Source organism: Coenobita brevimanus, chromosome 55 (genome assembly GCF_032717465.1).
Source record: "Coenobita brevimanus isolate Jiangsu-jjx chromosome 55, ASM3271746v2, whole genome shotgun sequence".
In the NCBI taxonomy this organism is placed as follows: Eukaryota; Metazoa; Arthropoda; class Malacostraca; order Decapoda; family Coenobitidae; genus Coenobita; species Coenobita brevimanus.
The window spans coordinates 54,400,056-54,426,537 of NC_137008.1; the positions used below are offsets into that span (position 1 = coordinate 54,400,056).

Below are 26,482 nucleotides of genomic sequence, written 5' to 3' on the forward strand. Positions count from 1 at the left end.
ATGCACACAAGCCCAGTGTTTACATTAGCAGTGACTGTCTGCCTTTCATTCTATTTTGTGCATGAAAGGCCACTGAAACACTATTATCATCATCATATAACAGTGCACATGTTTCATAAATAGTGCAGTGTGCAATATTAGGTAAAAACTTTTTGTGTGTGAAATTTGGAAACTTGTGACTTGAAAACATGACAACCTAACATAGAGCCTCCCCACAATGGGCCTCTAATCAGCTGACTGAGGTAAGTTGGCAGCCCAGAGTTCACATTCGCTGTGATCTGCAATTTTTCATCTTCGTGGTTGAGGTTACTCTCCCTAACCCCACTGAACCCATGTTTATAACAACCTCATTATTGGATAATTTGTTATGCAATATTATTGGATAATTTGTTATGCAATATATCCACTTGAAACCAGTGGTGGGCAGCGCAAACGAAGAAGGACCTTGCACAAGCGCAATCCACAGTTCACTACCTTGCGCAAGCGCAAATGCGCAATCTGACAAATATTTAGCTTGAGGAATGTCGCAAAGCGCAAACCATTAGTAAATTTATTAGGTTTGGATCCAGTGTTTGGCCCTTGGCCTTTGACTGATGCTGCTACTGTGAGCAGGACAATCAGCAGAATGTAGTCAGGATGGCGGTGGGTGTGTATGGGTTGACTGCTGAAATGCTGAAAGCCTTAGGAGATAGAGAAGCGAGTTTAGTTACTGACTTGATAAATCTGATTATGTATGTGTTGTGCCACATAAGTGGCTGAATATTCATGTGCACTGGGGTAAGGGAAAAGCCCTGGAAAGAGGAAATTACTGAGGCATAAAACTTTTGGAACACATAATGAAAGTGACGAAAGGAGTCCTGGATAGTATGATTTGGGAAAGAGTGAATACTGATGAGATGCAGTTTGGGTTTATACCAGGTAAAGGGACCACTTAACTCCCCTTCACACACAGTGACACAAAATGCATCAAAATGGTGTTAGGCTGAAGAGTAACTGATGATGCACTTTGTGTCATTATCAATGTTGGTCTGAAGAGATACCAATTAGGGAGTTTTGGAAAAAATATTCACCAAAAATTAAGTTTATCATGAAGGTGTCAAACCTTAGTGTGTCATAGGGGAGGGTGTCTATTTCAAGGCCAAAACTTTCATCATCATCACCACCCAATCCTACATTGCCCCATGAGAAGCACAGAAGCCAGGGGCTAGACAAGTTGGTCCTGACATTAAAATGAAAGTGACCAGCCTCACTCATCCCTGAGTGGCGTTACATGAGCAACATACCCCAACCACCCTTTGAATATAAGCCTTCACTAGCTTAATCCGACTGGAGTGCCGGAATTATTCACCAAACCACCAGGCAGCAAAATTTAGTTATATGGTTACCACCCAGCGTAGAAAATGGTTTCTTCGTGTACAGGAAACCATTTGGTTTGTCACTCAGTGCAGAGTCACCCACAGGCAGAGGGAAGAGGAAAGAATGAAGGAAAGGAAGACAGAAGAGGGAGTGTAAAGTCACCCATAGGCAGACGCATGAGGAAAGAATGAAGGAAAGAAAGACAGAAGAGGATGGAATGAAACAAGGATGGAGGAGAGGAAATGGCAGACACCCGAGAGCAGCAATACATCAAGTGAGTGGATGGTGAGCGCCCTCACCTACCACAATAACACTTTCAAATATTCAATTTTCTCTCATTTTTCGGTGACATGGGGGGTGAGGTGGAGGGATTTCTTGGTGACTTACTCAAAAACTATTAGCTCTACTGAAATTCCAAAAACACCAAAAGAAAGCTCATAAAATTCTGCATCTAGGCATCTGCTTACTCTTACAAGGTGTGGGCAAAATTTTGGCCTAGGATGTTGGGAATTTATTTGAAGCTAATTTTACTCCTGAACAAGTTTATTCTCACTGCATTTCGGTACTTTTATTCATCAGTTTTGTGTGTTTTTATTACCTTATCTTATAGTATAAATACTGGCGTAGATGTTGGTATACAATTTATACCAATATAACCAATTATCTGGGCAAATAAAATCCATGGGAATGTTTTCCTTTGTGCGCAAGTCCAGGCTGCCTTCCTGTCATTCTCTCTGATCGTGTCTCACAAATTTATTGAAAACTTACAGAGTGCGAGGGGGTTAGGCAGCTCCAGGGAATATATACAGGAAAGAAGAGGGAGCTGTACTTTGTTTTTGCTGATTTGGAGAAGGCCTTTGGCAGAGTTCCAAGGGGGGTGGCAAAGTGGACAATGAGAAAGCTTAGGACTGAGGAAGGTTAGTTAAAGTGGTTCTGGCAATGTACCTGGGTGCTTGCATCCAGGTGAGAATGAACAGTGTTATGAATGATGAGCTTGCCGTGAATGCTGGTATGGATTAGGGGTCAGTCTTGAGCCCCTTATTATTTACCATGGTCCTTGACATTCTCACACTTGACTTCAGAAATGGACTCCCACGGCAGATGTATGCTGATGACTTGGTGTTGACTGCGGAGAATGAAAGGGAGGTGGAGGCAAGATTCGGAAGGTGGAGAGATGGAATGGAGTAAAATGGTTTGAAAGTCTATCTATCTATCTATCTATTGCCAGACACCATAATCCCGCAAAGGGTGGCCATTTGACACTAAGTTAGTTGTTTTACAGGGAGGGGCACCAACCCTCCACCAACCCACTTGTTGACACGTAGGGAGCACGTATGGTTTGGTTATATGGTTACCACCCAGCGTTGTGAATGGTTTCTTGGCTTACAGGAAACCATTTGGCTTTGTCACTCAATGTAAAGTCACCTGTAAAGGGAAGAAAAGGAATAAGAAGTGACAGGAAAGATAGGAGAAACAGGAAGAGAGGAGGGCAGGCACAGAAAAAGAATGATAAAAGCTAAGGTAAATGCGAATAAAACAAAAGTGATGATATCTAGGGCAGGTGACTGTATTGTCTAAGCAGGGAAAGTATGGCCTTACTGAGTTTGCCACAAGGGTGTGAGAAATAACTCCATCTTGTGCAAAGTTTGAGAAAAGTGGGTGCATAAGAGATATAGTGGTATTTGAGGCAGGCTGTGAAATAATGCTGATTTTGTGTGTGTGATGGATCACGGAGAGCATGTACAGAGAACAGGATGAGAAAGGATTGATCTTGCTGGAGAGTCCCTTCAGGGTGTGGAGGAGTTTTGCTCTTTAGAGCTCATGTTATGTGCTGGCAGTGGTCTGGAGCTAGCTCTGTGGCTAGGGTAAGGAGTGGTTGGAGGAAGTTCAGAGAGCTGCTGCTGCTTCTGACACTGAGAGGGCTCTCTCTCCATGCTATGGGGTCCTTGTATGCAGCAACTGTTAGGAGTGTAATGCTGCAGTGATAAATTGGAAGTATAGTAAGGTGATATTTGTAGGTTCAAGCATATAGAAATTATACTGATTAGATGGATGTGTAGTGCAGCCCTGATTGCGAGGCCTGTGGGTGTCAGTACCGACATGTAGAGATGTGTAGGAGGACTACTGGGCCTTGGGATAGGCCCTGAAGCCTTTGCCCAGAGTGGGACACACACATAAAAAAGGAGAAGGGTTGAGCAGAAGGATGGTATTTTAATGTATTAGTGTTGTGATGAAGAAGGATAGGTTAGGTTGTTTCAGGCATGCTGAGAGGATGGATGATAACAAATGGGGGTGGAAGGTGAGAAATGTGAATGTCACGGGTCAGGTTGCAAGCGGCAGACCACAAATACCAAGGACAAGGTCACAGTGTGACCTCAGGGATAAGGGATTGAATAGGGAGGCTGTCAGAGATACAGCAGCATGGAGAGCCACCATTAGGTGGCCAGGGCTGACTCATGCAAGCATATTGGATCCTTCATGAACAAAAATTCTTGCTGTCTACTGATTATTCTACTCAGTTTACAAGAGTACCCTAGAAGTGAAAAAGTTAATGAACGTTTTATCTAACATTTTCAGTTCAACGTCTCCCTCCTAAGGCAGATAAAAATTACCCGGTGGAAACCATGAATAAAATGAAAATACATCACAGGAATAAGAATAAAGCAGTTAGAAAAACAGATGGAACCCTTGACATGCTCATCTCACAACCAAATTCATCCATTCACCTCTACTCTGTTAGTTCCTTTGGCTGCTCTCACATATTGTACTTAGTTACCATGTCAAGCATTCTTCCTAGTACCCTTTCATATCGCCTTCTACCTTCATTTATAACAATCACAGACACTGCACACAGATGTTACACTAATTAACATTTGAAAATCTTACCCGATTATTTTTCTGAACCGTGGTTCCTCAATTCCCATTTCAGTGTCCGATAACCGAGATATGATGTCAGGCAATACATTATATAAAGCATTACCCTTCCTTGAAAGCTCAGTAAAGAACAGATTTGCCAGACCTGTGGGCATAATCAATATTAAGTTAGAAATGAATGATATTTAATGCTTACAATAAGGAAACTCAGCTAAAATGTCTGTATGGAAGCATTACCCGCACAAGCAAACCTCCTGGTATTAACTCTGTGAGTAAAACAGTTCTACCATACTAATGCTCTTATTACGGTACATATTACACAGGATATTGAAAAGATGTCAGTACAGTTCCAGCAAGTTCTGATAATTTTTTAAAATTCATTTTGCTATCAAGCCTACAGTGAGTTGCAAAAAAAATTTCTATTAAACTTCCACTATTACACATAATGGTGATTTGAAACATTTTTCAATTATAGTATATGTATGGAAGAAGCTGTGATATTTCAAAATGCATACCAGATATACACTGCAATGAGGACTAACTATACTGGACAAAGGACTGTCATGAAATCCACCTTAAATTTTGTCTTGCTGTCCAAAAGAAATAATTAATTACAAAAATTTCTATTAAACTTCCACAGCTACATATAGTGGTGACATGAAACTAATTACCATACAGTAACTGCATGGAAGGAGCTGTGATATTTCAAAATGCATCTCAGATATACACTATAATGAGGACTGACCATACTGGACAAAGGACTGTCATGAAATCCACCTTAAATTTAGCCTTGTTATCAAAGCTAACTAGTGTCCACCAGAAATAATTATGTAAACTGCTTTCAAATATGCTTGTGGCATTGTTACTTTCAACTGAAGTAACTTTCTGAATAAACCTACCTGATATCCGTGGGTCCTTGTCATCGATGCACAGTGCTATGTCTGATATCTGACCCTTCACCTTCACCATATCATTCAGGATAAGGTGAGTCAGGATAGCTAGGGTGTTCTGTCGCACTTTAGGAGAGCTGTCCCGGAGCCTGTGTAAAGAACGAGTAAAGAACACCACCAACACAACTGACAAAGTATGATGTATTATTGCAATTAAAAATTTGCCAACAATTTCCTGCCAGTTGTGGCAAAGGAATGTGTTACATGAAAACTTGTTGTGTAACAGTAATATGAAGCACATAACATAGTAGTATGACAAGAAAGGACACACCCTGGCATTCTGCAAGGAATGTGAAATACTGTAATATCAACAGCAGGACATTGCCAACTTCTGTTTGTGATGACACCTGATGAAAACTTTGAGTTAATATTGGTTTTGTCAAGTTTTTTTTTTAGCCTACTACTGGCAACTACCAGTAAATTATTAACATCTCTTACAGACATCTATCTATCTATCTATTGCCGGACACCATAATCCTGTAAAGGGTGGCCCTTGGACACTAAGTTAGTTGTTTTACAGGGAGGGGCACCAACCCTCCACCAACCCACTTGTTGACACGTAGGGAGCACGTATGGTTTGGTTATATGGTTACCACCCAGCGTTGTAAATGGTTTCTTGGCTTACAGGAAACCATTTGGCTTGTCACTCAATGTAAAGCCACCTGTAAAGGAAAGAAAAGGAATAAGAAGTGACAGGAAAGATGAAATGATTAATGTAGTTACTTTTTTTTTTTAACATGAAAAGGAAGCAAAAGCAAACTAAATAAGAAAATAATTCCATACACCATATTCCATGTGTCCTCTATCTATCCACTGCAAGACCCCTTAACCCCGTAAGGGGTGGCCACAAACAAATTGCCTCTTGTCGCCCTGTCCCCGTCATTTCACTCTCCTGCTCCCAGCTCACACCCCCCTCTCATCTACCTCTCCACTCCATCCCTCAATCTCATCCTTGGCCTCCCGTTCCACCTCCCCCTCCCCTCTCCATCTCACTCACATACACACTCCTTGTCAGTCTCTCGTTCTTCAACTTCTCCATGTGGTCAAACCACCTCAATGTATTACTCCTAAATTACTCCTGATGCTTTTTATCACAACCACATCCACACCACAACGATCGTTCAATTCCTCATTTGTCAGTCTGTCTTTCTATATGACTCCACATGCTACTCTCAAATAACTCATTTTCAATGCTCTCACTCTTTGTCTTGTGCCCCTCCAACATGGCCCAAGCTCCACTTCCAAACGTTAGAGCTGGTAACACACTACTGTACAGTCACTACTTGTTATATGTTGATTCAGTATACAATAATTCGCTACAACGATAATAGAAAAGTTCCACCCCAAAATCCAATTTACAGTAAATTTCCCGCTATAACGATACTGCCCTTGGAAAATTTCGTACGAAGCACCATGCACACGCAAGGCGACCGTCGCTTGCCTCAGGCAAAATGGTGGCCCTGACGTGCAGCACATCGTTATGGCTCAGGTCCCACCACCCCTTCAAAGCTGTCTTTTCCATTCGTTCATGTGTGCTCCCCTGTTATCGTCACCTCTCAGCCAAGCATCGTACTACAGTAGACATCGTGTAGCACTAGGCCAACTTTATGCAAGTGTGATTATTATGTTGTTGCAATGATTTACTGTACGTGAGTAACGCTGCTTGTATTGGTGTGACAGTGCTTCTTTTGGTGAATTACTGTACTGTGGATTTGTGTGCCCAGTGGTAAGGGCAGTGCCAGTGTAGGCCCCAGTGCTATGGTTGGTGCAGGTATGGACCCCAGTGCTAAGGTTGGTGCAGGTAGGGACCCCAGTGCTAAGGTTGGTGCAGGTAGGGACCCCAGTGCTAAGGTTGGTGCAGGTATGGGCCCCAGTGCTAAGGTTGGTGCAGGTATGGGCCCCAGTGCTAAGGGTGGTGCAGGTATGGGCCCCAGTGCTAAGGGTGGTGCAGGTATAGGCCCCAGTGCTAAGGTTGGTGCAGGTATGGGCCCCAGTGCTAAGGGTGGTGCAGGTATGGGCCCCCAGTGCTAAGGGTGGTGCAGGTATGGGCCCCAGTGCTAAGACTGGTGCAGGTATGGGCCCCAGTGCTAAGGGTGGTGTTACGGGTGGTGCAGGCGAGCACCACAGTGTTATGGGGCGGTGCAGGTGGGTGCCACAGTGCTATGGGAGGAGGTAAGAAGCGTCGGGCGAGTGAGGGCAATGACGCCCTGTCTACGAGGGTGAGGCATTCACTCTCCCTAGATGTTAAGTTGGACATTGTTAGGAGGCACAGGAATGGCCAAGGCCCCAGCAAAATTGCCAATTCCCTCAAGCTCCCCCAGTCGACCGTCTCAACTGTCCTGAAAAATACGGCGGCTGTACTCGCGGCAAGTGAGACTGCTTCCACAATGGGGGCCAAGAGGATCATCAAGGTCAGGGATCCCTGTATGGAAGAGATGGAGCGCCTCCTGCTGTTGTGGGTGGAGGACAAGACCCAACGAAAGGTACCGCTCTCAATGTCCATCATCACCACCAAGGTCCTTTCACTGTGGGAGATGATGATGGAGAAGGCTGTGGAGAAGCCAAAGAAGGATGATTTTAAGGCCAGTCCCGGGTGGTTTGTCGGCTTCAAGAACCGGGCTGGCCTTAAGGGGCTGACCCTGCATGGGGAGGCAGCGAGTGCAGACGTTGAGGCCACCGCCAGTTTCACCGCCCTACTGCAACAGCGAATCACCAGTGGGGGCTATAGCCCCAAACAGGTGATTAACTTTGACGAAACCGGCCTATTTTGGAAAAGGATGTCAAAGAAGACCTACATCTTTCAAAAGGAGAAGAAGGCACCCAGTTTCAAGGCATCAAAGGATACAGTTACACTCTGTTTGGGGTTAACGCCGAAGGAGACCTAATGCTGAAGCCCCTGATGGTATATCACTCGAAGAACCCAAGGGCCTTGGCTGGGTTTATCAAGGAAAAGCTGGGGGTTATTTGGAAAGCCAACCCAAAAGCCTGACTTACCACCGGCCTCTGCCAGAACTATGTATCGGGATATCTGTCGGGGGCGCTGAAGGATTATGCCTCACGTTGCAACTTGACCAATCAGTTCCTCCTCTTGGTGGACAATGCCCCCAGCCACCCTCTAGTCAAGTAGGAATGGGCGGACAACATCGAAGTGATGTTTTTACCGCCCGACACCTCTGTCCTACAACCAATGGATCAGGGTGTGATCGCTGCCTATAAGGCACTTTACCTCTGCCTCACCATGGAGCAATTAGTGTGGGCCATAGATACAGACGCCAAGGTGACGGTGTGGGGTTTTTGGAAAGGGTACAACATCAAGACAGCCATTGACCATGTCGTGCTGGCTTGGAAGGAGGTGACGCCGCAGGCACTCAACTCGGCTTAGAAAAAAGTTTGGCCTGAGTGTTTGCACTCCTTCCCTGGCTTTACCTCTGACACTCCAGCTTCAGCTGTTGAGGATATCCGAGGCCAGATTCTGTCCCTGTCTCTTAGGGCAGGCTTCAATGAGGTTGATGAAGAAGATTTCGAGGAACTGCTACAAAGCCACTCAGAAGAACTGCCAAATGAGGAGCTCCTCCAAATTCAATAACAGAGGACGCATGAGACAGAGGACGAACCGGAGGTACAGCCATGGCGTGAACTGTCAGTCACCTTCCTCACACAGTTCATTAATGGCACTGACGAGTTTATGGAGCAAATGGGAGTACGTGATCCGATTTCCACCAGGAGCTCCCATGTCCGTTACCAGGTCAATCAGGCATTACAGGTGCATTGTGAGCTCTTTGACTGACGTCGGAGGCAAGCCTCACGGACCAGCATCACCGCTTTCTTCAAGCCAACTGCCACTAGACCCCCCACTGCCATCTCTCCCAGACCATCCACCAGCTGCCCGACTGCCTCACTGACCTCACCAGTCAGCACTCAGCCGGATTCCTCTCCCCCTAACCTGCTCCTGTCTGACTCAGAGGCTGGCCACTACTGCCTTTAAGCACTAGCTGTTCCCCAGCCTCGGGGGGGACGACTTGGACCGACACAGGAAGGAATTAAGGTGGGTTGTCATTTATGTTTCAGTCTTGGGTAGGTGACTTTGGGAAGCTGAGCTGACGTATCCCCCCTTTAATATGTGTTTCAATCTCCTGATTTACGATAAATTCGTTATACGTTAAGGTATGAACTGACATAACCCCATCGTATGACGATTAGTCACTGTACTCTCATGTAGCAACTTTTTTACTTCTCCGATCACTTTCCTGTTTCTTATCACTGCTTTCAAAGAACCAGCAACCTTTCTTCCTTGTTGTACCCTTTCAAGCACTTCACTCTCTAAACTTCCATCCTTACTCTGCATACTACCCAAGTACTTAAATGCACTCACATTTTCCATTTCCTCCTCCTCCAACCTCACTGTACATTCAGTGACTTCATTTCTCTCTAAGACCATAACTTTACTCTTCCCTACATTCACCTTTAAATTCTGTTTCTTACACACTCTCCCAAACTCATTCACCACGCCTTGCAGCTCCCCTTCGTTTCACCTAACAACACAATATCGTCTGCAAACAACAGTTGGTCTTGAACTGCTGTAGGCTGAAGTTTGGTGAGAAACTAATCTGGGGAAGGGAGATCCAAAGAGAGGCAGCTCTGGGAATAAATGAATTCTGATAGACAGAAGTTCTGTAATATTACAGTGTGACAGACCAGTCATGAGCACTACCAGATGCCCATGTAACTCAGGGGAAGCCATGGAGGTGGCACAATGGATGCAACTTCGTCTTGTACATTTACCACAAAAGTATCTGTAAAATAATGCAAGAAAGGCAACACTCCATCTTACTTGTAGGGGAGGTAGTTCACTTGTAATTGTTGGGTTATTAATTTTTCTTACAGCTTTGTTTGGAATTTAGTTCAGTTGTTTTAGTGGAGCCTCTCCACATCCACTCCACAAGGGTGGGCAACATTCAAGCTGAGAGCACAACTGACTCCTGTAAATTATGGCCAACTGTTGTCAGTAAGCCAAGCTTCTTTGAGGTGGTTCAAGCAAGTGATCTAATGTGAGGGGTCCAACTGAGGCTGAGAACAAGTTCACGACAAAGTTGCTTAATGTTCATCTACTTAATGTCCTAACTGATTTTAAAGTAAGATAAGCAAAACTTCCACGTTTTATGCTTGGCTTTAGATTTAAGAAACCTCATACAGCTATCATATACTGTACTGCAAAGACAAAACTGTAAAAATATGTACATGAAAGAAAGTAATGAAAGTGATAAAGATATATGGGTGAAGATATTATGGAGGACGGTAATGCCAATGCAGCCCCACGACACAACCCAGGCTCTTGGTGTTCTATCTATATCTATTGCCAGGCGCCTCAATCTCATAAGGGGTGGCCACAAACAAATCGCCTCCATGTCTCCCAGTCCAATGCCACTTCACTGCCTTGCTCCCAGCTCACACTTCACTCTCTCATATACCTCTCCACCCCATCCCTCCATCTCATCCTCAGCCTCCCCTCCTCCCCCAACTCACTCGCATACACTCTTCTCATTAATCTCTTGCTCTCCATCCTCTCTACATGGCCAAACCACCTCAAGTATTTCTCCTAACATTAGGAAATGCCATGCATGGTCCTGAAGCACTGGTTCTAGGCCTTAATATTAAATGCTGTGCTGAGTAATTTGAGAATTGCCTCTTCCAGTCACAGGTCAGCAGCAAAAATTATAATAATAATTATTACTATCTATCGCCAGACGCCGTAACCCAGTAAGGGGTGGCCACAAACAAATCGCCTCCATGTCACCCTGTCCCCTGCCATTTCCCTGCCCTGCTCCCAGCTTACACACCCCTCTCTCATATACCTCTCCACTCCATCCCTCCATCTCATCCTTGGCCTCCCCCTCCCTCTCCCCTCCTCCACTTCACTCACATACACTCTCCTCATTAGTCTCTCACTCTCCTATGGCCAAACCACCTCAGTGTGTTTCTCCTAATGCTTCCTATCACATCCACATCCACACCACAATGATCCTTCACTTCCTCATTTGTCAGTCTGTCTCTCCATGTGACTCCACATGCTCCTCTCAAATAACTCATTTCCACTGCTCTCACTCTGACTTCTGTCCCTCCAACAAGGTTCAGGCTTCACTTCCATATGTTAGAGTTGGTATCACAATACTGTCATGTAGTAACTTTCTCACTTCCATGCTCACTTCTCTGTTTCTTATCACTGCTTTCATGGAACCACCAACCATTCTTCCTTGTTGTACCCTTTCAAGCACTGCACGCTCTAAACTTCCATCCTTACTCATCACACTACCCAAGTACTTAAACACACTCACATTTTCCATTTCCTCCTCATCCAACCTCACTGTACATTCACCTCTCTCAAAGACCATCACTTTACTCTTCCCTACATTCACCTTTAGATTCTGTTTCTTACACACTCTCCCAAACTCATCCACCAAGCTTTGCAGCTCCCCTTTGTCTTCACTTAACAACACAGTATCATCTGCAAACAACAGTACAGAGCATTTCCTAACACTGTCCTCTTTCATTAGAGCCACTCCAACATCCACTGCTCTAAATTGTATCTCTTTTATAACCCCATCCATATCCAGATTGAACAACCATGGAGACATGACACATCCCTGTTTCAATCCAACCTTCAAACAGAAAAATTCTCTCAGTTCACTATCCACACGCACTACAGTCTTAGCACCCTCATACATACTCTTCACGGCATTCAACAACTTCCCATCTACCCCATGTATTCCTAATGCTTTCCACAATCCTTGTCTATCCACCCTGTCATATGCTTTCTCCAAATCCAAGAAGGCCACATACAACTTCTTTCCCTTCTCTAAAAACCTTTCCACTAAAGATCTAAGAATAAATATCTGATCTACACAACTTCTTCCCTTCCTAAAACCTCCCTGTTCCTCTCCAGCTAATTCCTCTGCTATTTCCCTAACTCTCTCAAAAAGTATCCTACCATATACTTTTCCTATTACACTAAGAAGACAAGTGCCCCTATGATTATCACATACTTCTTTTTCCCCTTTTCCTTTGTACAGGGGAATAATTATACCTGACTTCCAATCCTCCAGGACTCTACCTTCCTCCCAGGCCAATCTGCACATCATCTGCATCCATTCTACTACTACCTCTCCCCCATGCTTCAGCATTTCACCACACACTCCATCAATTCCTGGGGCTTTCCCCATGTTAACTTTCTTCACTGCTTCCACAACTTCCATCTTACTGATTTCTTCCTCGCTTTTCACATCCCTCCGTCTCCCAGCTATTCCCCAGCCACTTATACTCGCATCACTTTCATTTTCTATGTTCATTAATTCGTTAAAATGTTCTCTCCATCTATTCACTTTTGCTCCCTTCTCCACTAGTAACCTACCATTTTTATCTTTCATTCCCCAATTAACTTCTTTGGCACCCTGTCTCTCTTTACCTCTTTCCAGAACATCATCTTACATTCCCTCCAATTTACACTCAAAATCCTTCCAAATTCCTCATCCACTCTCATTTATTCTCTCTTACTAATCTTTTCACCTCTCTCTTCCTCTCTACATACAACTCTCTCTTCCGTCTCTCAACTTCTTCCACGCCCTTTTTTCTCATCCACTCACTATATGCTTTCTTCTTTTGTGTGACAGCCTCTCTCACCTTTTCATTCCACCACTCTGTTCCCTGCATCCCCTTTCGTCTTCTCTTCACCCCACACACCACCTCACATGCTGCACAAATTTCTTCTGTGAATATCTTGCACACACCTTCCACGTCCCCCATCTGTTCCAATCCATATTTACCCAATCACTCCTCCACTTCCCTATTATATTCTGTCTTTTTCTCATCCTCTTGTAACCTTTCCACCCTCCTTGCATACACTACTTCCTCCTGTCTTTCCCTTCTTCTATTTCTCCATTTCATTTGGACACTGATTCTGACCACCACCAGGTGGTAGTCAGAAAGTCCACTCCCCCAACCTCTATACTCTTGCATCCATTACACACCTTCTCATCCTGTCAACCACATACACATAATCAATCATTGCCTTCTGTTCATTTAACATAAAAAAGGACACCATGTTTCCTCTTAAGGTCTCCATACTGAGGCTGCAAATGGTACAACTGTTGTTGTGGACTGGAGCTAAACCAACTGCCAAAATCAGCTAACTGCTTCCCAACAGTTGCTAGCTCTTGGGATAAAAGAAAATTGAGATGTGTAATAAAGTTTGTAGCAATGTGAGTTACAGCTTAGTCTCAGAGCCTATGCAATGTACAGTAACTCAGAAGAAAGAACACCACATGACTGTACTTAGGCCTTCATGTTTACTGCCGAAGGTGATGACACTGTGCAGATGGTTAGGCTTGTGAGGTACATCACTTCACTATTGATAATGCTCCCATTTTCATACCTTTTCTTTGTTTCTTAATCCTACCTCACCTCATGTTTAGGTTGGAATACTGTATTGGTCTGGAGAATGATGATGTAAATGAAAACTGAAATCTCTGCAGAATATTAATCAGATGATAATATTAATTAAAAGTACAACCTATCACTTACCTAAACAACAGGGGTTAAGAGGCTACCTGCATCTCCAGTGCTGGCAATGGGTTTGTCATATCCCAAAGTCTTAATTTCAAGGAATGAGGCAATTTCATAACTTGAACTTCCCCTGGTATATGGTAAAACTAGTACTGTACTATAGTTTAAATTCGGAGCAGAACAAAATTCATGTGGGGAGTGAGGAATTTTTGAGATGATGACACGTGTTTAGAACTTGCTTCTCTCTCTTATATCAGCTGAAGAGTCACACTATCGTGACCAAGAAATGGGACATGAAAACCCACACTGGCAGACAAAATAGATGTATAGTGTTTCCTAACAGCCTTGGTGATAGCTATTGCCCTCTTCAGTGGATCTACTGTACAGACCAAGAGTTGTACCTATAATTACTGAGAGGCTGCTTGTATGCAGGGTAACCACACCTGTTTTTTTTTTCCAGCCACACTGGATGTGACCTCACCTGACTGCCTCTACTCTCTCCCTGACCTGAGTGAGGTATTACATGGAGCAGCAAGGACCTGGCTACTAATTCTCTCATCACTGGATTTAATTTATACATTCCTTCACTCTGGGTAATTATTATATTACATTATATCTCTTTATACACAGAAGATGTATGTATAGAGAGATATAATAATTTTAACTATAGGGAAGGAATGTATAAATTAAATCCAGTGATGAGAGGATGAGTGGCCAAGTCCTTGCTGCCCCTTGTAATCCCTCACTCTGGTCGGAGACAGAGTAGAGGGAGAGTCAGGTGAGGTCACATCTGGTGTGGTGGAAAAAAACAAAACATGTGTGGTTACCCTGCATATAAGCAGCTTCTCAGTAACTGTATGTACCACTCTTGATCTGTAGATCCACTGAAGAAAGCAATAACTGTCGCCGAAACTGTTAGGAAATACTGTACATCTTTTCTGTCTGCCAGTGTGGGTTTTCATATCCTATCTCTCTTACATGTTCATGAGAATGCAGAGCAGATCGTAGTTACAATAATTCTATAAATCTCACCGTTTCTACTCATATTACACTGTATTAATATGATAATACCTTGCATACAGACGAGGGGTCCATGGCTCCAGTTGGTTGGGGAATCTAAAAGATAAATCTCCCAGGGCAATAACGATGTTGGCACGTATTACAGGTTCCTCAGACTTTTCCAAAATAGTAAACAGCAACTGCAAGAAATTTCAGTAGTTTTAATTCTTCAAAGTACCTCTAACAATATAAGCCAATACAGTGTTAAACAATAAGGCATGTGTATATAATCTGCACATCAGGTGTCATAACTGCCTATCTATCTATACCATCTACATACACACACTTCTAACTTTTGAATAACTGACTCTTATTCAACAAATCTATCAACCCACTATATTTCTTATCCTGTCAAATCTATACACCCCCATCCTTTCCCTCTAAGTACACCCATCTAACATTTGAACTACACATTTCTTTGTCACAGTTTTAACAACTCTTTGCATTTCCTATTTGATCTAACATATACAGGAACACCACCAATTTTCCAGCACTGGATGGTACTGCACCTCTTTTAATCCAAACCAGACAGTCTTAATGGTGATCCCTGCATTTTGTCTGATTATATCATTTTACTTACATTTAATGCTAGCTACGGCTTCTGTGAAAGATGGAAGTGATTGCGTCAATTGTAAACACCAGTTAATAGGTCTGCTCAGAAAGTACCCAACTTTAGGCTCTAAAAAAAAAAAAAAAAAAAAAATCTAACCTGTTGAGCTAGGACACTAATCCACCTCAAAACAGGACCCTTCTGATTTGACACACATAGCCCAGTGTTCTTTCCACCGCCTGAAACATTTTTCAAAGTTGATTTTCGGTATCTCCTGCAGGAGCTTCATCGCATTCGTCATTCTCTTTTCCCTCGGATTAATGTTGCTCAAGACAAGTTAGGGTGTGCAAATCGTGATCCAGACTTTCTGAAGACTGTTATCACTAGAGACAAGACTTGGGTGTATGGGTATGACCCAGAAACCAAAGCACAGTTGTCCCAGTGGAAGCATGCAGGGTCGCCTTGGCCAAAAAAGCACGCCAGGTCCGCAGCAGGCTGAAATGCACTTGCATGCTGACAATTTTTGTTGTTGTGCATCATGAATACTCACCAGGTCACTGTCAGCAAACATTACTACCTCGACATTATCTGTCATCTTCATGATGCAATTTGGCGAAACAGACCAGACCTTTGGAATGAAGCAAGTTGGAAGCTGCTCCATGACAACACCCCTGCACCTTTTTCTCAACTGATTCAGGAATTTTGGCCAAGCACAATATCCTGCAGGTCTGACAGACTCACTACTCACCAGACATGGCTCCATGTGACTTTTGGTTATTCCCCAAGCTTAAAACCCCACTGATGGGTTCCCAGTTTGAGATGAGAGAAAATATCACAACGAACGTGATGAAACACTTTCAGGAGACACCGAAAAACGACTTTGAAAAATGTTCTAGGCAGTGAAAAGAATGCCAGGCTACATGTGTCAAGTCAGAAGGGGCCTACTTTGAAGGGGATTAGGGATTAGTGTCCTACCTCAACAGGCTAGCTATTTATTTTTTAAGAGCCTAAGGTCAGATATCTTCTGAACAGACCTCGTATTCCAACACAGTCATATATACATATATATATATATATATATTTTGCTTTTACGCCTGGTATCCCTCAAGGGCTAAGGCGTTGCCCCTCGGCAGAGGACTTTTGGACTGGAGCGTGTAGCATTTTATGACCGGATGCCCTTCCTGATGTCTACCAATGACCCTTGGGTGGATTCGATCCTCCGACCCTTCGGTCAGAGCGAAGCGCTCTAACCCACTGAGCCAGAAACTTAATTTTTGGCTAATTTTTTTGTGCTTAGGAATGCGATTCGAGTGACTGAACAAACTGAGAAAATCCACATGTCACGCGAATCGCGTGACTGTGCCTGAGAGGTTTAAGCTACTATGATAGAGCTGAAGAAACATTACAGAAAGAGAAGGATGGGTGGACAGTATCTATCTAGACTTCAAGAATGCATTTGACTGAGTACCACACCAAAGACTTAGGAAACTGTACCATCAAGGAGGAATCCTAGGCAACATGAACTGATGGATGCAAGATTTTCTCAGAAAAAGGGAAATGTGAACAGTACTATGGGGTAATTACTCATCATGGAGGGAAGTAACTAGCGGAGTTCCACAGGGCTCAGTACTGGCACCAATTATGTTTTTAGTGTTTATAAATGACGCAGATGGTCACACTGGAAATGAAAGCTATCTAAATATGTTTGCTGATGATGCAAAAATACAAAGGAGAATTACTAACAGACTCTTGTAGAGGGCTACAAGAAGAATTAAACCTCATGAATGGAGCAATAAATGGCAAATGGAATTCAAGGTGGACAAGTGTCATGTAATTAAGTTTGGTAAAAGTGGAAAAAGACCAGACTGGGATTGTAAGCTAGGAAGTTCAACCCTACACATACAGAGAGAGAAGGACCTATAGTAGGACTCGCGTACGTTTGCGGCCGTGGTGTGGCCCGCACCTGTGTACAGTGTTGCCACGTTTTCTATACCGTTATCTCTCTCTCTCTCTCTCTCCTGGCGGGAAATGTGAGCCACCCTGAGTACTCTTGATTCTTATATAAGTTATTTATAATTGTGCTTTCATTTGTTAATTTGGTTTTGTTATATTTAGTGATGCCGACAATGCATTCAATGCATGCCCCTCTCCTGCCTCTCTCTCTCTCTCTCACCGACTGGGTGTGGAAGTGTTGCCGCTCGCGAGTGAATAATGTTTTTTTTTTTTTACTTCGGTATTGGCATATGCCTACTATTTTGTCCTACATATTAGCTTATGATTATAAATGTGATTATTCCTCACCCTTAAAATTATGGTAAAAGCCAGTAAATGTGAGCATTTTTCCCTAGCAACACCTGTACAAGCTATGGTTGGGTCTACGGAGGGGTACGTACTTTATATCTTAGGCCAGACTAGGTGTGTAAGTGTTGCCACTCACAAGAATTACATGAATTATTTCTTTTACTTTGGATATTGGCATATTTCTTCTTTTTTCAGGCTCATTATCTTATATCCATAACTGTGATATTATTACCCACCCTAAAACTACACTAAAAACCATTAAAAGTGACTACAATTTCTTTTAGCAACACTGTACAATATGTATGCCATGTTTCTGTGTTACTGTATAAATATTTTATGCATAAGATTACTGTTGATTCATCCATCAAAATACACAAGTGTAAGTTTTATTCATCTGAATTTATCGAATTTGTGATGCCTTGTACATAAATAGCTTCCGTTTCACATCGCAAGTTGGGGAAACGTGGCACCATTGTACACAGGTGCGGGCCACACCACAGCCGCAAACGTACGCGAGTCCTACTAAAGGAGTGATTATCAGTAACAGACTATCTCCGGCTGACCACATCAGTGAGATGGTACGGAACATGTATACACTGCTTGCTAATATGAGAACAGCATTCACATACATAAATAAAGACATGCTGATAAAGATAACATCATTCATCAGACCAACCCTGGAGTATGCATCAGTAGTCTGGAATCATCATGTCAAGAAACACATAGATAAGACTGAAAAAGTTCAAAGGGCTGCTACAAGATGGGTACCAAGCTTATGGGATCTATGCTACAAAGAAAGACTAGAAAAACTGAATCTATGAACGCTACAGGAGAGAAGGAAAAAAGACGTGATTATGCTATATAAATGTGTCTCAAGGAATGAGAAAATAGACACACATGAGTATATAACCTATGGGGAAGCATCAGCAAGAGGACACTGCAAAAAACTACATAAAGAGAGAGGTGATAAAGACACAAGGAAATTCAGTTTCCCAAATAGGGAAATTGATCAGTGGAATGCAATACTGAATGAAAAAGTGTGTGCCACAACAATTCGTAAGTTTAAGGATATGAATGATAAAAGCGATTTAATACACAGGACAGTATGAGCTTGACTCATTCCTGTTAAGATACAATTAGGTAGGTAAGAGCACACAAACACGCACACACCCATGCACGCACGCACACACACACCAGTTTCACTTTCATTTCCAAAACTCTTGTACTTGACCTCTATCATAATGGTATCTATATATAATACAGTATTGAACAACCATGGAAGCACCACATCCCACAACTGATACTGAATTACTCACCTAAACATCTTCCATCTATCTATCTATCTATAGCCCGACGCCCTAATCCTGCAAAGGGTGGCCGCAGACAAAACGCCTCCAAGTCACTCTGTCACCCACCATTTGACCCCCCCCCCTCCCTCATATACCTCTCAACTCCATCCCTCCACCTCATCCTCGGTCTACCCCTCCCTCTCCCTCCCTCCACCTCACCTACATACACCCTCTTAGTCAGTCTTTCATTCTTCCATCCTTACAGTATATTGTATCTGTTCTTGACTCATTATCATAACATTCATAAGGCATTCAAAAAGTTTAATTCAATGTACTCTATTTCAAAATGTGTAGTGGAAAAAAAAAAAAAAAAAAAAAAAAAAAAAAAAAAGGGTAAGGACCTGCAGATTATCTTCACAGATCTCTGAAGAAATCATCATACACTTGGCAAAAGCTAAAGTTGCAGCTGTTCGGAGTTCAGGATCTTGGTACTTGCCAGGATTACTGCACACAGCCCATATAAGCATCCTGCAAAGCAAAAAGAAAAATAAATAAATTGGCAACTGATGCAGATGGTGACAGGTATGAACACTGATGGCTGAACTGCAAGCAGCAGACTGAAAAAGACTCAGGATGATCTCATACAGTGTGACCTCAGGGATAAGGGACTGGACAGAGAAGCTGCCAGAGACTGAGCAAACCGGAAACCCACCATTCTGTGACCAAGGCCAATGGATGCAAGCATGCTGGATACAGAAATGTAACAAACAACACCACTCTTTATTATGGTACTGCACTGTTGCTGACAGGTGACTGAGCAGGTTGGATGAATTAAGGACTGTACTGCACAGAAGAGCATATGTCACATACAGTATTTAGCACCTCCCTTTTAACATACCAAATGATATGCTGACTATGCAGAAAGTAATGTGATGCACATCTACAGTATAAATTAAAAAATAAACGTAAAAGTACTGATGTTTAGACACACAAGGCAGAGCCTGAATACCACAAGCTTTAATGGTGAGTGAATGAATGTTTGGCCCATTTCACTCGGCATGCTGTTGCTACAGTTGATTGTCCTTCTTTTTAGCTTTCAATGTTTTCTGATTCCTACCTTATCTAATTCTCAAGAAGGAAAGTGGTCAGAATGATGATTATCTATGTCTCCATATTTCTGCCAAACGGCACAAGGTTACTGTTTTGAGTTTTGACTTTCTGGGTTTTACCCATGACTTCAAATGAATGAGAATTCATGCCATGACAGTTTTGGCTGCTCCCTGCCAGGCATCTCATGCTCTGGTTACCCTGGAAATGAAGAATTATTTCTGTGTGGAAGGAAGAGAAGACGGAGGGGGGTGCAAGGAACAGCGTAGTGGACTGAAGAGGTGAAACGGGCTGTGGCACAAAAGAAGAAAGCATACAATGAATGGATGAGAAATAGGGGCGTGGAAGAAGTTGAGAGGCGGAAGAGAGAGTTATATGTAGAAAGAAAGAGAGAGGTGAAAAGATTAGTAAGAGAAAGAGAGTGGATGAGGAATTTGGAAGGAATTTGAGTGTAAAGTGGAGGGACTGTAAGAAAATGTTCTGGAAAGAGGTGAAAAGAGTGAGACAGGGTGGAAGTGAAGTTAGCAGGGGAGTGAAAGATAAAAATGGTAGATTACTAGTGGAGAAGGGAGAAAAAGTGAGCAGATGGAGAGAACACTTTAAGGAATTGTTGAACGTGGAGGATGGAAGTAATGCGAGTATAAGTGGCTGGGGAATGGCCGGGAGAAGGAGGGAGGTGAGAAGACAGGAAGAAATCAGTAGGATAGAAGTTGTGGAAGCAATGAAGAAAGTTAAATCAGGGAAAGCCCCAGGAATTGATGGAGTGTGTGGTGAAATGCTGAAGCATGGGGGAGAGATAGTAGTAGAATGGATGTGGAAGATGTGCAGATTGGCCTGGGAGGAAGGTAGAGTCCCAGAGGATTGGAAGTCAGGTATAATTATTCCCTTGTACAAAGGAAAAGGGGAAAAAGAAGTGTGTGGTAATCATAGGGGCATTTGTCATCTTAGTATAATAAGAAAAGTGTATGGTAGGATACTTACTGACAGAGTTAGAGAAAGAACAGAGAAATTAGTTGGAGAAGAACAGGGAGGCTTTAGGAAGGGAAGAGGTTGTGTAGATCAGATATTCATTCTCAGATCTTTAGTGGAAAAGTTTCTAGAGAAGGGAAAGAAGTTGTATGCGGCTTTCATGGATTTGGAGAAAGCATATGACAGGGTGGATAGAATAGGATTGTGGAAAGTGTTAAGAATATATGGAGATGGGAAGTTGTTGAATGCTGTGAAGAGTATGTACGATGGTGTGAAGGCTGCAGTGCGTGTGGATGGTGAACTAAGTGAATTTTTCTCTTTGAAAGTTGGGTTGAAACAGGGATGTGTCATGTCTCCATGGTTGTTCAATCTGTACATGGATGGGGTAATAAAAGAGATACAAGGTAGGGTAGTGGATGTTGGAGTGGCCCTGGTGAGAGAGGATAGTGTTTGGAAGCTCCCTGTACTATTGTTTGCAGATGATACTGTGTTGTTGAGTGAAGACGAAGGGGAGCTGCAAGGCTTGGTGGATGAGTTTGAGAGAGTGTGTAAGAAACGGAATCTAAAGGTGAATGTAGGGAAGAGTAAAGTGATGGTCTTTGAGAGAGGTGAAGTCAGTGAATGTACAGCGAGGTTGGATGGTGAGGAATTGGAAAATGTGAGTACGTTTAAGTACTTGGGTAGTGTGATGAGTAAGGATGGAGGTTTGGAGGGTGAAGTGCTTGAAAGGGTACAGCAGGGAAGAAAGGTTGCTGGTTCTTTGAAAGCAGTGATAAGAAACAGGGAAGTGAGCATGGAAGTGAAAAAGTTACTACATGACAGTATTGTGATACCAACTGTAACGTACGGAAGTGAAGCTTGGACGCTGTTGGAAGGACATAAGTCAAGAGTGAGAGCCGTGGAAATGAGTTATTTAAGAGGAGCCTGTGGAGTCACATGGAGAGACAGGCTGACGAATGAGGACATAAAGGAGCGTTGTGGTGTTGATGTGGATGTGAAAGGAAGCGTTATGAGGAACACACTGAGGTGGTTTGGCCATGTGGAGAGGATGGAGGGTGAAAGACTGACGAAGAGAGTGTATGTAAGTGAGGTGGAGGGGGAAAGAGGGAGGGGGAGGCCGAGGATGAGATGGAGAGATGGGGTGGAGAGGTATATGAGAGAGGGGGGTGTGAGTTGGGAGCAGGGGAGTGAAATGGCGGGGGACAGGGCGACTTGGAGGCGATTTGTTTGTGGCCACCCCAAACGGGATTGAGGCGTCTGGCAATAGATAGATAGATAGATTTCTGCATGCAGATGAAAGACATTAGCACTTTCATCATGTGATCTCCCCATCATCTCATATCATAATAGTCTCTTTTTCATTATCAAAAGCAGAAACAGTAGGGAAGAAGGAGTAGAGGAAGGAAATGAGAAAACAGCACTGGAATGGTGAGCACTATACACTCTCAGTACTATCCATTTTTTTTTAACTATGGATACTAACCCGAGTACAAAGTTAATTTATGTAAATGTGGACATCACTGGAGAATTCAAACACTGTCTCAATCTGACTGGGGTAAGGTACTTGCATGCAAGCATGGCAACCAGCCAAAACCTCAGACATGACTGCATGGCTAAAAACTTCCCCAGTAGCAATTCCCATCATATAATACTCACCTGATATAGTAATGCCTGCTTCTTCCTTTGCTTTCTCATTCTATCTGTGTGTCTGCCCTCCTCTCTTTCTACTTATCCCTTTCCTTCCTGTCACCTTTTATTACTCTTCTTTCCACTTCAAGTACACTAAGTGAGAAGCTTAATGGTTTCCTGTCACTTAGGGAACATTGTACAAATCTGGGTTGTAACCATATAATCAAATTAAGAGGTAAAGTGAAGCCTATTATGGTGCTCTTACTAACTGGGTGAGGACACAAATTTGGTGTCCACCCTGGAACAAAGCTTCCACACCTTTTCCCATGCTTCACTGTGGCAAGGCGCTGTCAGCTACATGGGAACATCAGTTCATTTCACAGGATGGTCCTGCAGGGGTGGTTGCTTGACTGTTGTTGATGGGTCTGCTTGGCCAGAAAGACTGGGGTTGATACACAAGAACAGCAACTCACAAAAAGGCAGTGAAATGCATGAAAAGTTACTGAAATAAGCAAGGACCTAAAAATGGCATAATGTATTATGATGTTTAGGATTATAACTTTTGTATAACTACAGATGCATTACTTTTACACTTCATCGTCTGGACACCCTTTCCCACCTTTGGGTGGGGTGAGGAGTAGCATGTCTAGGCAGCCTAAATTTGCCTAATTCAATGGGCCACGCTTCCATTCACTCATCGTTCAAGCCCCCAGAATCCTGGCTCTATCTGATATGCCAAAAACATTCACCACATTCTACAGTTTCACATAAACAAGGGTTAATCTGGACACTGTCACATTAAAATGGGGTGAAAATCCCTGATCATGCACTTCTTTTCACAACATTCATCCAGCCAGCTCAATCTCTTGTCAGTCCCCTAGCCTCACTGACTTCCATACCTCTTTTCCTCACTCACTCATCCATCATATCCCTCCATCTTCTCCTTGGCCTACCTCGCCTCCTCTTTCCTTCAAATTCACTCAGATACACCTTTTTCACCACTCTATTGTTATCCATTCTCTCCACATGATCATACCAACTCAGTACACTCTCTTCTGTTCTGGTGTCCATAGACTTCCTCACTCCGCATCTTTCACGAATCACATTATTTCGTATCTTATCCACCCTCTGTACTCCACATACATTCCTCAGCAGTCCCATCTCCACTGCTCTCATTCTTGACTTTTCATTTTCATGCCTCACATACTCTCACATCCATATGTTAAAGCTGGAACTAACACTCCATGTAGACTTCGTGTAGCTGCAACACTCAGGCCTCTGTTTCTTACCAAGGCCTTCATTGCACCAGCTGTTGTCCTTCCTTGTGTCACTCCACCTTTCACTTCTTTTGCACATTTTCCTCTCTATTCTACCACTGTACCCAGGTATTTGAGCTCTCTCACCAATTCCTGTCTCTCTCCATTCACTGAAACATCGTACTGGGAGTCACCTTCCCTCTCAATAATCATGATTTTACTCTTTTCTACATTTACTCTCAAGGCACGACACTCACAGACATCAGCAAAACTGCACTACTCTGGAAGCATGGCAATATCATCACTATCCCTAAACCCAACAAAGACCCCACGTTACCCTCCTCACATCGCCCCCATCACACTCCTCTGCATCCCCTTTAAAGTCACTGAACGACTGGTACTACAACTAGTCACACCTCACATTCCTCTAGCCCAGTCACAACATGGCTTTAGGCCACTACACTCCACAAACACCCTTCTTACAGACCTTACACAGAGAGTTTTCGATGGCATGAATTCAGCTAGGCCACTACACAGAACAATCCTACTCACACTAGACATTAGCAAAGCTTTTGATGCTATCCCCTGCCACAACCTCACAAACAAAATATTCAACAGAAACATGCACAATAACACAAAAAGATGGCTGGCAAACTACTTAGCAGGCAGATGTGCACATGTAACATTTGCTGGTCAGTCTTCTAACATCAGAAACTTTACAAAAGGCGTCCCCAAGGTTCTATTTTGTCCCCTACACACTTTAACCTATATATGCACGACGTACCCACACCCCACACACCACAGATACACATAGCTTCCTATGCAGATGATATAACACTTACATGTACGGACCAAAATGCAAACACAGCTGCACACATCATTCAACCTTATCTCAACACACTACACGAATGGTTCACCACAAACAGGCTCAAAATAGCCCCAGCCAAATCTACAGTGACTCTTCTCACAAACTGGATGGCAGAACACAGCCACATCCCACACCTCACCATAAACAACACTCCCCTACAACACACACACACACCCAATATCCTTGGTGTAACATACAATACATCAATGTCATTTAAACAACATATCACAAACATTAAAAATAAAATAACACCAAGACTCAATGCTTTGAGGTCACTTGCCCTTACAACATTTGGACACAACAAAGAAACCACCACCACAGTATACAAACAATACATATGTTCAGTGATGAATTATGCAAGCCCTGCCTGGGCTTCTAACCTCACCAAAACACACTACAACACTCTAAAGACCATACAGAACAAGGCCCAAAAAATAATCACAGGCTGCACTGCTACTACACCCACAGACCACCTACATCAAGAAACCAAAGTCCTCAAAGTCAAGGATCACCTAGACATGACAGGCACCCAGTTTCTTGCTGCAGCCTCCACAAACCCACAACATCCACTACAGTACATGGCGCACATCCACCCACACCAAGGAACATCAAAACAACACCCAGCACATGATACCATACACAAATACTGTCATCTCTCCCCCCTCGCCCACCTCAGACCAGCTTCCAGAAGCATATCCACACTCAGATCACTTGCCGCTCCATTCAGTCACTTAAAGACAACACACAGCTGCATGCACAGCCTCCTGACATCCACCCTTCTGAAACCTATCTTCCTCATGAGGACAGGGTCCACCTGGCCAGGCTGAGATGTGGGCACCATCCAGCCCTCTTAAGCTACCAGAAGAGGCTGGATGACTCGTCGCTGATGCCTGTCCAGGATGCAACACAGCACCCCATACTATTAAGCACATTATGGAAGACTGCATTGCACACAATCACCTACGCCAACGACACAACATACACTCTTTGAGAGCTCTGTGGGAAAGCCCAGTCTCAGCCATGGCCTTCCTAAGGGACTAGGGGCTGTTTGGCCAGACTGCCTAGGGAACAACAACTACTACTACTACTCTAGCAAGTTCTTGGGTGGTATTTGCAAGTAGTACTGGATTATCAGCATACAACAAATTTGAGATATTCCATCCATCACCATTCATTACCAATGCCATCCATCTCTCCATTACTTGTGTTTTTACTTCTCTCATCATCCCATCCACATATATATTGATGAACATGGGGACATAACAAAACCTTGTCGCAGGCCCACACTGATCGTGAACCATTCACTTAGCTGCCCATTTACCCTTACACATGCTTCACTACCATCATAAAAACTCTTGACAGCACCTAGCAGCTTACCATCTACATCTTACATGAGCAACACCTTCCACAATCCTTCTGTCTACTTTGTAATATGGTTTTTCCAGATCCATGAATGCCATAAACATCTTATAGTCCTTCTCACAAGCCTTCTCCACTATCTGTCTTACTGCAAACATTTGATCCACACATCCTCTGCCAGTCCTAATGCTACCCTGTTCATCACTCACTAGGTCTTCTGATATCTCTCTTACTTTATTATAATTCTTCCATATACCTTCTCTACCACACTTAGTAAACTTATGCCACAAATATTCTTAACCTCACTCTGTTCGCCTTTATTTTTGTACAGAGGTACAATCACAGCCTTTTTCCACTCT

The 26,482-nt window shown here is 43.3% G+C and overlaps 1 protein-coding gene across 1 annotated transcript in view; it reads right to left on the reverse strand.

Annotated features, from left to right (window-relative positions):
* Positions 1-26,482, reverse strand: part of Cap-D2 (CAP-D2 condensin subunit) — a 181,169-nt gene that overhangs the window by 13,679 nt on the left and 141,008 nt on the right. Inside the window, exons 23-26 of the mRNA XM_080273545.1 lie at positions 19,337-19,463; positions 14,808-14,935; positions 5,130-5,269; positions 4,243-4,375 (exon numbers count right to left, since the gene is read on the reverse strand). Coding sequence (XP_080129671.1) covers positions 4,243-4,375; positions 5,130-5,269; positions 14,808-14,935; positions 19,337-19,463 — 528 coding nt within the window. The remainder of the gene's footprint in view (positions 1-4,242; positions 4,376-5,129; positions 5,270-14,807; positions 14,936-19,336; positions 19,464-26,482) is intronic.